The 12,516-nt window shown below is 35.0% G+C and overlaps 1 protein-coding gene across 5 annotated transcripts in view; it reads left to right on the top strand.

Annotated features, from left to right (window-relative positions):
* Positions 1-12,516, top strand: part of RDX (radixin) — a 102,385-nt gene that overhangs the window by 6,926 nt on the left and 82,943 nt on the right. For all 5 annotated transcript variants that reach the window (XM_060160349.1, XM_060160346.1, XM_060160347.1 and 2 more), the window contains exon 2: positions 6,772-6,842. In XM_060160349.1, coding sequence (XP_060016332.1) covers positions 6,831-6,842 — 12 coding nt within the window. In that variant the 5' untranslated portion in view covers positions 6,772-6,830. The remainder of the gene's footprint in view (positions 1-6,771; positions 6,843-12,516) is intronic.

The following is a 12,516-nucleotide window of genomic DNA, read 5'->3' as shown; positions in this document are numbered from 1 at the left end:
TTTTTTGCAAAATGGAACTAAAAATTCTTGTCCTCTGCTTCACTTGTGGAGTCACATGGCATTATATAGGTAAAAGTACATTATTATTTCTATTAAATTCAGTACTTAACAGAGCTAAAAAATTTAATAAGCATAGTTCTTTGTATATTCGAGGTTTTAAAACTGTGGGTCTGTGAACTTGAATAGTGAAAAAATTGCATCTTTATTTACACGTTTTCTTCCATTATGAATGTGGGCAGCAGTAGCAGATACTGTTTCTAATAGAAATTGCAGATATTTTCATGATGAATAACTGTTATTGCAGATCTCAAATTGACATTTAATACTCATTATTACTTAAAGTTTAATTATTAGATACACTGGTAGATATTGTGATTTAAAGGTTAACAAAGAAGCATATATATTACTGTATTATAAATTTGTGCTTTTTATATTTTTGATATTATAATTCAGTATGATTGATTTTTTTTTAATGTAATATTGTGTATTTTATTTTGTGCATTTAAAAATACTTTTCTAGGAGGGGGTTCATAGGCTTTACCAGAGGGGCCCATGTTGGGGAAAATAATGATTAAGAACTTTTTTTTGTAGATGCCATTATTTTGTTAATTTGACCACCAGAATTACCTTATTAATTCAGTTTATACTTCTCTTTGTTACCCTGCTTCCCAAACCCACAGGAAGTTGGCAGAGGACTGCAGAGAGACCACAATTATGTTCAGAGAAGGTGTCTCAAAAGACAGAAAAATAAGTACAGTTAGGCTTGGGGAAAAGAAATTCTTAAGAGTAAAATTAGGCAGCCTGGTATAAATTATTGAAGCATCACTGTAGGCCTAGTATGGACAGACTTAACACCTGTTTTACCACCTGACAGGTGGGGAGAGTCTGTTGTTGTGTCACTGACTAATAGAGCTCAAGGTGTTAAGCGTGAGGCTGTTTTTTCCATTGTACTGCAGAAAAGAGGCTGTTTTAAGGGTCACCCTCAGAGTTAAAGGACAAAGAGAATGTTTTATGTGAATATTTCGTCTGAGAAATGTGGCACTGTGTTTAAGTACGTATTCATACGTTTTCTGGAAATGGGATATATATATGCTGGTGGCATCTCTTAATACTGCTTGCCGTGACTGTGCTTCATTGGTTCTGTGGGAGTCAGTGTGGAAAAGAGGTAGGGTAAGACCACTTTAAGAAATTAGGAAGAGTGGGGAGGAAGGAGTAAATTTTGTTTCAATAATTATTTATTATGAGGGTAGAGGGGAGAAGAGTTGATATTTATTATACATCTTTGATATACAGCGATTTAGGTGATTATATGGTGTCATTTCTTTAGAGAAGAAAAGAAGGCACCGAAACACAGTTTTCAAGATGAACCAGTTAGAGGTACAAACTCAGGACATATATCTAGGTACCTTGGCTTTTCATGTGACATTTTATTAAATTGTCCATTCTACTACTAACAGATGCCATTTTTAAGGGAAAAAAATATGCTAATACAATCAAAGGAGGACTAGAAATGTACTATTGAGGTTAAATAATATTATCGTGATATAAATATTTTTTAATGATCACTAAATTGGCTAAAAACTTAGGTTTTAACTACATTTATACACAGCTTCATCCTAAAAAATTTAAGGTAGAATTCTTATGTATGTCATGAGATCTTATGCATAAACTGATATATAGACAATTTAGTGAAATATATTTTTAAAATTCTTACCTGATTTTTAAAATTAGTAACTTAACAAAAATAAGACCCTGATTAGTATTAAGTGCTCAGTTCTGTATATCCAAATATCCTTTGTAAGGGTACCTGTTTTTTTACTTTTCACTTATCCTTATGTAAATGTTGACACAGTTTGTCCCCCTTGTTATCACATAATTTCAGTATTAATTGTGATTTTGATTTTAATCATTGGCTGTTATAATATCTTTGTACTGCTGAGAACATCTTGGTACAGATTACTTTGTTTTATATTTATTTATTTGTGGTATATTTAGGAGAGAACACTGGTCTGAAAATACACATTTTTAGAAGCTTCTTTTAGAAGTCAACCGTATCCTTATTTGCAAAGGCTTTTTGTTAGGCCCCTCACTTCCCCACAGTTCATATAGATCATTTAGTCTTGTTGGAGATTTTAAAAGCTTAATGTGTATAAACTTGGTTTTGTATATGTTGGCCTGGGATATATTTGTACTTTTCACCAGAGCACTCATATTAAACCTAAAACTTTAATGTGGATTATTTTGCTTGAAAGGTCCTTTTCTATAGAGTATAACTTGAAGTAACTCTAATATAGAAAACTAGGATAAATTATTTCTTAAAGGAAAAGGAAAAAACTCTACCTTTATTTAGTTCCAGTATTTGAGTAATACAAAACTTAAGAAATTCTGCAAAACCTGACATACATGATGCTTATTTACCTGCCTAGCTGGTCCTATGTTTGATGAGTACTCTTTCTGTAATTTGAGTGCTGTAACTTAGTTTATAGTCTGGCATCCAGTTAGTGTTCACTTTTTCCCTTTGTTCTTCCTTACCAGTGAGAGATGGCACAGGAAGGGCAGAGCAGCCAAATGGTTTAGCAAACAAGAATGATCAGTACATGAGCAAGCTCTCTTGAGTATCTGCTAACTTCTCTAGGGTGTGGCCATGGGGCCTGATATGGTAATGGAATGCTAAATCAAGAAGGTAATGTAAAAATTGATCTAGGACAATTAAAATTCCTGGTACTGTACGCTTGTAGGAGCAAACCTGAAATACCTCTATAGGGAGACATAGACAGCTCAGGGCTTGCAGGAATCCCACACTGGGGAGTGAGTGGGTTAGAGACATGAGATTTCTGTCCAAAATTACCAACTCCATAAAGAAATAAGTCATAATGAACTGGAAATAGAAAATTTTATAGTGACATAAACATTATAGGGGTAAAAGGAGGATTCAATACAAATTATAAAATAGGAGTAAAAGTAGGATTCAGTACAAATTATAAAATAGTATAGCATTAAAGTTTTTTTTGAAAGACCAAAAGTGAATTTCTAGAAATTAAAATATATAATCACTGAAAATTTAAACTAGTGCACAGGTAAACCATTAAGAACACCTGCAGAGAATTAGTGAGTGGAGGAATGTTGAAGAGAGGTAAATAGAGGGAAAATGTGAAAGAGTAGGCATGGATTGGAGAATAAGATATCCAGTATGTATCTAATAAGAATTGCTGAATGGGAGAGACAATGACTAATAATTTTCCAGAATTTAAGAAAAGCATGAGTCTTCAGAATAAGGACGCTTACCAAATCTTGAACAAGATAAATAAAAGCAAATCTGAAGAACACACACACACATACACACACACAAAATCTTAAAGGAAAGCAGAGAGAAAAGGCATATTACCTCAGAGAAATTAGTTAAATTGCCAGCAGACTTCTCATCAGTAACAGATGCCAGAAGAAAACTAATACCTTCCAAATGCTGAAGGAATAACAGTTACTTTAGAATTCTATATGCAATTAAATTACTACTTAATGAAAAAAGGAAATATTCATTAGATATAATAATTCTAAACCTTTTCTCAATAACATAGCCTAAAAGCATATAAATTAAAAACTGGCAATTTATAAGAAGAAATTAATATCCACAATCTGAGTTGGGAAAATTCAATACATTTTTTCTCAATTTGATTAACTAGACTAAACTTTGAGAGTAGAGAGGCTATAAACAAAACATTAAATACTTACTCTGGCTTGATCTAACTTATCAGACGCAAAACATACATTATTTTCATTTATAGCTGGGAAAATCAAAAAGAAATGAGGGCTTCCCTGGTGGCTCAGTGGTTGAGAGTCCACCTGCCAATGCAGGGGACACGTGTTCGTGCCCTGGTCCGGGAAGATCCCACATGCCACGGAGCAGCTGGGCCCGTGAGCCATGGCCGCTGAGTCTGCACGTCCGGAGCCTGTGCTCCACAATGGGAGAGGCCACAACAGTGAGAGGCCCGTGTACCGCAAAAAAAAAAAAAAGAAATGAAACTGACCAAGCACAAAACATAAAGGAAATCTTAATGAACTCTTTGACTAGAGTATATAGTAAACTTAGAAATAAATAATAAAAAGACAGCACTCTGCCCCCAGGCCTCTGACCATTCTATTTGAAAATTTAAAACTTATTAGCAGTGAGTAGAAATCATAATTGGAAACTGAAACACCTAGAGCTAAACAGTAATGAAAATATATATAAAAACCTATGTGGGAAGCCACTAAAGTGATACTTAGAAAAATAGTGGAGTTTTTTTTTTTTTTGGAGTTTTAAATATAAGGTATTTTTTCCCAAAATTATTCCCTCCAAAAGGAGATTTATATTTGTTTCTTAGGAACTGTCTCATTGCAAGATGTTCTCTTTCTCTTGAGCATGGAAGTACTATTTAAGAAAGGCACATTGACCTGAAATGCCTTTACTACATGTCAGTTTGGAAAGCTCATGGAGCTCATCTGATAAGTGATTTAAGTGAAAAAAAGAGGCTAAGAAGTCTAGAGGAGATCTGGTTTTAAGTCACTTAAAAATAACACATCTAGTTATACTGTGGATATTAAAATATATTCCAGCAATACAAATAGGAAAAAATAACGTCCTACTAATGTTTTCTATAAATGGGTAATTGTGGCTTGGGATAAAAATGTTAATTTTAGTGATAGATTCAAAAAGTACTTTATGTAATCTGGAAAATTTACTGTGATTCAGAAGTTTGATATAGATGCTCATGTCTGGTGTGTGAGGAATTTAGATTTTTTTACATAATCAGATGATAATTACTTGAAAATAGTCCCACTGGCAAAATAGGGAGATCATTTCATGTTTGGAATTACCTTATGGTGGGACATTTTTAGTTTGTGACCTTAATGCATGTTATTAGAAAAAAAGATTGGAAATTACTTAGGTAAACTTTCAATTTCAGGGATTAGAATATGAGCCTCAGAGTAAAAGCCAATTAATGAGAAGAAAAATGATGAGAAAAAGGACAGAAATTAACAAAACAAAAATAAAAGAAACAAGAAGATCAACAAAACTGAAAGCTGGTTTTTAGACCAATAAATGAAGCAAACTTCTGGCAAGATTAATCAAGCAAAAACTAAGGCAAAAATTAACAGTATTAGGAATGGAAAGGGGATCATAACTGTAGATGTAGTAGAGATATAAAAAAAATCATGAGAGAATACTATGAATAACTTTATAGAAATATGTCACCAAAACTTGCGGAAAAAGCAGATTTGACTGTGGGGTGTAGGGATTTAAGCCATGTTTTAGCCATGTTGTATTTGAGGTATCATTTAGATATTGAGCAAGCCAAGTTAGCCAAGCAAGTCTGGAGATACAGATTTGGGAGTTACTAGTTTATAAATGATGTAAAAGGTTGGTTTTTGAGGCTGTTTTAAGACCTGAGATGAATTTGATAGTAGGGGTGAAAAGAGGATTTAGAAGTGGAAGATAGGACTGAAGTACAGTTAGGTTCATGAAGGTAGGTGATTGTAGGTAGGGAATATTTATCTATCATTTCCTAGCTAAGAGTTAGGAAATGAGGAATTTAATACTTCTAACTGAATTTCATAGCCCATTGTATTAGATGAGAAATTTCTCTTGATGCAGTTCCCTGTATGGGGAGAGGTTCATTGACATGTGATTGGCTAAAATTTAGAGAAACGACCTTACTTTGATCCTTTGTTTTTATTTCAATTTGGAGAATTTTCAGTTTTATTAATAATAGTATCTTAAAAAGCAATTGATAATATATTTTTAAAATACAAAAGTAATTCTATATTAATTTAGTTGATAGTGTAATGAATAAAATTTCTTGGCAAAGATATTACTTATATAAGCTGATTTTCAGGTAATTAATATATTTCTTACTATAGGTTTTCAAATTGGAATGATAATCATTTTTTTCTGGACAACTAAATGGTTAAAAATGTTACATCTTTTGGTAGGTTTGTAGGGGGAAAATCCAATTTTGTTAGATGTTTGTGAGAACATTTACCCTGAAATAGTCCATTGTTTTTCCTGGATTAAGATTTACTTCTTTTGCCTGAGCGTGAGAGTATATAATTTAACATTGGTCTTCAGGACAATTCTGTATTTCCGTGAAGACCATTAGCTTGCTGATGAGTAGCATGCAGATTACTAGTGTGCAGACTATGGCTGTTTTATCTACCTTAGGTGAAAAAGTTACTCTTAATGTTATTTGTCTCTACTTGGACTTTTAAATTTTCAAGGAGGAAAAATAATTTTCTTTAAAAAGTTATCTTTTTGTAGTTTACATTAATCAGTATTTACTTTTTTGTCTTTGTCAGTACAGAAGAAAGGTTGAGAAGTGTTCCTGAATTCATTTCTTTAGAATCTGAATCTATCTGTTCCCTTCTTCGCCGTCCCTCTTCTCTACCAGTCTGGGTATAGGGGCAAACTTGACTCAGAAAGAGAAAGCATTTGGCCCTTAGTAATCTTTCCTTTGCTATGTGTTGTCTGTAATTAAATTAAAACTTTTAGTTGATGATTGAGATGCTTTATACTATGTTATTTGAGATGTGTGCTGTTTTAAATCACAGATATAAGTATTTTAAAAGAATGTGAATAATAGAAGACATTGAAAATTAGAATAAAATGAGCTCCATGTTAATTGTAACATTTTAAAATGTTAGTTTAAAGTTTTCTTTATACAAATTATATTGTTAAGCAAAAATATTACTATATAAAAAGATAATAGATCAATTATGCTTTCTTTTCTTTAACAGAAGAACAGAATTCATAAAAGTGAAGAATTTTTAAAGAGGGTGACAAAAAGAGAAGGAAAATGCCGAAACCAGTAAGTGTATTTTATTACTTCTGACACTGCTTACTTAATAAAATATCAGTGGCATTAAGGTCCTTTCGAAACAAGGCAAAGTATTATGGTAGAGTTTTGGGGGGAAAAAAAGCACTGATATTACTGTTGTTTGCTTTAGATTAATGTGGCTAGAGTATGGTGTTATGTGGGCCAGTGATGAAGAGGTTTAGGTGACACTAATTAAGATTACTACAGGTTGTGGGGTCAAACTTAGTTCTTATCCTTGCCCTGCCACTTAACCTGACTGACCTTTGTTAGATTAGTTCAATCTCTCCAATTCTTAATTTCTTCACACATAAAATGGAGATATAATTAGTTACTTACTGGAGAGTCTGGTGAGGATTAGAAGATCCTGGTACATATACATTCAGTGCTTAGTAAAAAGTAACTTAGTGTTAAACAGGAGAAAATAATGAGAGGTCAGAAGGATCCATGCAGTATTAATTTTCTCATAATTCTAGCTTTGATGCTAGTGATACCAGTGCTGATATTATATATAGTCCTAGATTTTTGATTTAATGGTATATATGTGATCATTTTATTAAGTTTTATAATTATATAATTTGTGACTAAGGTTTATTCTTTTATCTTATGATAAATGTACTTTTCTTCATCTAACAAAATCGGGGATTTTTTTTCAAGAATTTTTCGGCCAGTTATCTTTTTAAGAAAATCATTGGTTGTGGTTATTTGAATTTTCTGGCATGAATGTCACTTTCGAATTACTTTTAAACATTTAGCAGGTAAAAAAGTGCATTGTTGGAGGGAGAGAAGAATAAAAGGAAGTGAAAGGCATAATCAATACAAAGCAAGAATTAAATTTTTCTATTTGCAGATGACATAATTATGTAAATAACCTGGAATTTACAAAACAACTATTAGAACTAATAACAGAATTTAGCAAGACTGTTGGACATAAGGTTATATTTTTAAAAAATCAGTTTTCTGTTTTATATACTAGCAGCAAAATTCAAAAAATGAAATAATTCCATTTGTAATAGCATCGAAAACATAAAGTATTTAGGAATAACTTTACAGAGGCTGTACAAGATCTCTATGCCGAAAACTTATAAGTACTTAAAAAGCCAAAATATATACAAAAATAAACGTTGGTCATAGATATGTTTAGAAAATATTACTACAATGTCTGTTGTCCCCAAATATATTGATAGATTGAATGTAATTCTAATCAGTTGAATCCCTTTGGTTAAAATTGACTAGCTGATTATAAAATGTTTATGGAAGAGCCAAAACTTATGTGGAATAGCTAAAGCAATAGCTAGTGGGAAGCAGCCGCATAGCACAGGGAGATCAGCTCGGTGCTTTGTGACCACCTAGAGGCGTGGGATAGGGAGGGTGGGAGGGAGACGCAAGAGGGAGGGGATATGGGGATATATTTATACATATACCTGATTCACTTTGTTGTACAGCAGAAACTAAGAAAGCATTGTAAAGCAATTATACTCCAATAAAGATGTTAAAAAAAAAAAGAAAAGGGTGGGGCTTCCCTGATGGCACAGTGGTTAGAAGTCCGCCTGCCAGTGCGGGGACACAGGTTTGAGCCCTAGTCCGGGAAGATCCCCCATGCCGTGGAGGAACCAAGCCGATGTGTGACAACTACTGAGCCTGAGCTCTAGAGCCTGTGAGCCACAACTACTGAAGCCCGCATGCCTAGAGCCCGTGCTCCACAACAAGAGAGACCACCACAGTGAGAGGCCCTCACACTGCAACGAAGAGTAGCCCCCACTCACTGCAGCCAGAGAAAAGACCTCACGCAGCAACAAAGACCCAGCACAGCCAAAAATAAATAAATAAATTTATTTAAAAAATAAATAAAAAAAAAAACAAGGGTGGAGCACTTATACTCCTGGATTTCAACACTTATTTTCAGGCAACAAAAATAAGACAGTGTGGCATTAAAATATTAGATAATAGGATCAGTGGAACAAATATACATCTCCACACACAAGGTTGTCACACAATTCAATGGGGAAATTAAATTCTTTTCAAGAAATGATGTTGGAACAAAGAGTTATCCATACAGAAAAATACGAATCTTGACTCTTATATCACAGTTTACACAAACAACTAACTCTGAATGGATCACAGGCCTAAATTAACAGGCCCAAACTATAAAACTTCTAGAAGAAAATATAAAACATTTTTGCAGTTATGGTGTAGGCAAAGATTTCTTTGATGGTACACAGAAAGTTTGAAGCATTAAAAAAAAAATTGAACATCAAAATTAAAAAGTTTGCTATTTGGAGAAAGGAGCCCACGTTTCCGTAGAGCAGGAACTCCTGGCTCGGGGTCTCGTCCCTCTGCCGTCATGGAACTGCCCCGGAGCCTGAGGGGAGGCGGCCTCCCTGAGGCTGCCAGCTCTGGAGGGGCCCTGGCGGCCGAAGCCACGACAGTCGTGGGGACCGCGGGCAGGCCATGTGTATGAAAGTCTCTTGGTGCTGCAGCCAGGAGTCAGTGCTGTGCCTCTGAGGTGGGAGAGCCAACGTTAGGACACTGGTCCACAGGAGACCTCCCAGCTCCACGTAATTTCACACAGCGAAAATCTCCCAGTGATCTCCATCTCAACACCAACACCCAGCTTCACTCAATGACCAGCAAGCTACAGTTCTGGACACCCTATGCCAAACAACTAGCAAGACAGGAACACAAACCCACCCATTAGCAGAGAGGCTGCCTAAAATCATAATAAGTCCACAGACACCCCAAAACACACCACCAGACGTGGAGCTGCCCACCAGAAAGACAAGATCCAGCCTCATCCACGAGAACACAGGCACTAGTCCCCTCCACCAGGAAGGCTACACAACCCACTGAACCAACTTTAGCCACTGGGGACAGACACCAAAAACAACGGGAACTACGAACCTACAGCCTGCAAAAAGGAGACCCCAAACACAGTAAGATAAGCAAAATGAGAAGACAGAAAAACACAGCAGATAAAGGAGCAAGATAAAAACCCACCAGACCTAACAAATGAAGAGGAAATAGGCAATCTACCTGAAAACGAATTCAGAATAATTATAGTAAAGATGATCCAAAATCTTGGAAATAGAATAGAGAAAATGCAAGAAACATTTAACAAGGACCTAGAAGAAGTAACGATGAAACAAGCAAGGATGAACAACACAATAAATAAAATTAAAAATACTCTAGAAGGGATCAATAGCAGAATAACTGAGGCAGAAGAGCGGATAAGTGACCTGGAAGATAAAATAGTGGAAATAACGACTGCAGAGCAGAATAAAGAAAAAAGAATGAAAAGAACTGAGGACAGTCTCAGAGACCTCTGGGACAACATTAAACGTACCAACATTCGAATTATAAGGGTTCCAGAAGAAGAAGAGAAAAAGAAAGGGACTGAGAAAATATTTGAAGAGATTATAGTTGAAAACTTCGCTAATATGGGAAAGGAAATAGTTAAGTCCAGGAACACAGAGAGTCCCATACAGGATAACTCCAAGGAGAAACACAGTAAGACACATATTAATCAAACTGTCAAAAATTAAATACAAAGAAAACGTATTAAAAGCAGCAAGGGAAAACCAACAAATAACACACAAGGGAATCTCCATAAGGTTAACAGCTGATCTTTCAGCAGAAACTCTGCAAGCCAGAAGGGACTGGCAAGACATATTTAAAGTGATGAAGGAGAAAAACCTACGACCAAGATTACTCTACCCAGCAAGGATCTCATTCAGATTTGATGGAGAAATTAAAACCTTTACAGACAAGCAAAAGCTGAGAGAGTTCGGCACCACCAAACCAGCATTACAACAAATGCTAAAGGATCTTCTCCAGGCAAGAAACACAAGAGAAGGAAAACACCTACAATAACAAACCCAAAACAATTAAGAAAATGGGAATGGGAACATACATATCGATAATTACCTTAAATGTAAATGGATTAAAGGCTCCCACCAAAAGACACAGACTGGCTGAATGGATACAAAAATAAGACACATATATATGTTGTCTACAAGAGACCCACTTCAGACCTAGAGACACATACAGATTGAAATTAAGGGGATGGAAAAAGATATTCCATGCAAATGGAAACCAAAAGAAAGCTGGAGTAGCAATTCTCATATCAGACAAAATAGACTTTAAAATAAAGACTATTAGAAGAGACAAAGAAGGACACTACATAATGATCAAGGGGTCGACCCAAGAAGAAGATATAAAAATTGTAAATATTTATGCACCCAACATAGGAGCACCTCAATACATAAGACAAATACTAACAGCCATAAAAGGGGAAATCGACAGTAACACATTCATAGTAGGGGACTTTAACACCCCACTTTCACCAATGGACAGATCATCCAAGATGAAAATCAATAAGGAAACACAAGCTTTCAATGATACATTAAACAAGATGGACTTAATTGATATTTATAGGATATTCCATCAAAAAAACAACAGAATACACATTTTTCTCAAGTGCTCATAGAACATTCTCCAGGATAGATCATATCTTGGGTCACAAATCAAGCCTTGTTAAATTTAAGAAAATTGAAATCGTATCAAGTATCTTTTCTGACCACAGCGCTTTGAGACTAGATATCAATTACAGGAAAAGATCTGTAAAAAATACAAACACATGGAGGCTAAATAACACACTACTTAATAATGAAGTGATCACTGAAGAAATCAAAGAGGAAATCAAAAAATAACTAGAAACAAATGACAATGGAGACACGACGACCCAAAACCTATGGGATGCAGCAAAAGCAGTTCTAAGAGGGAAGTTTATAACAATACAATCCTACCTTAAGAAACAGGAAACATCTCAAATAAACAACCTAACCTTGCACCTAAAGCCGTTAGAGAAAGAAGAACCAAGGAACCCCAAAGGTAGCAGAAGGAAGGAAATCATAAAGATTACATCAGAAATAAATGAAGGAAACGATAGCAAAGATCAGTAAAACTAAAAGCTGGTTCTTTGAGAAGATAAACAAATTGATAAACCATTAGCCAGACTCATCAAGAAAAAAAGGGAGAAGACTGAAATCAATAGAATTAGAAATGAAAAAGGAGAAGTAACAACTGACACTGCAGAAATACAAAAGATTGTGAGAGATTACTACAACCAACTCTATGCCAGTAAAATGGACAACCTGGAAGAAATGGACAAATTCTTAGAAATGCACAACCTGCCAAGACTGAATCAGGAAGAAGTAGAAAATATGAACAGACCAATCACAAGCACTGAAATTGAAACTGTGATTAAAAATCTTCCAAGAAACAGAAGCCCAGGACCAGATGGCTTCACAGGCGAATTCTATCAAACATTTAGAGAAGAGTTAACACCTGTCCTTCTCAAACTCTTCCAAAATATAGCAGAGGGAGGAACACTCCCAAACTCATTCTACGAGGCCACCATCAATCACCCTGATACCAAAACCAGGCAAGGATGTCACAAAGAAAGAACACTACAGGCCAATATCACTGATGAACATAGATGCAAAAATCCTTAACAAAATACTAGCAAATAGAATCCAACAGCACATTTAGAGGATCATACATCATGATCAAGTGGTGTTTATTTAAGGAATGCGAGGATTCTTCATTATACGCAAATCAATCAATGTGATACACCATATTAACAAATTGAAGGAGAAAGACCATATGG

This window comes from Lagenorhynchus albirostris, chromosome 9 (genome assembly GCF_949774975.1).
Source record: "Lagenorhynchus albirostris chromosome 9, mLagAlb1.1, whole genome shotgun sequence".
Classification (NCBI taxonomy): Eukaryota; Metazoa; Chordata; class Mammalia; order Artiodactyla; family Delphinidae; genus Lagenorhynchus; species Lagenorhynchus albirostris.
The sequence above is the reverse complement of the archived record's forward strand: the minus strand, read 5'-3'. Positions and strand labels throughout refer to the sequence as shown.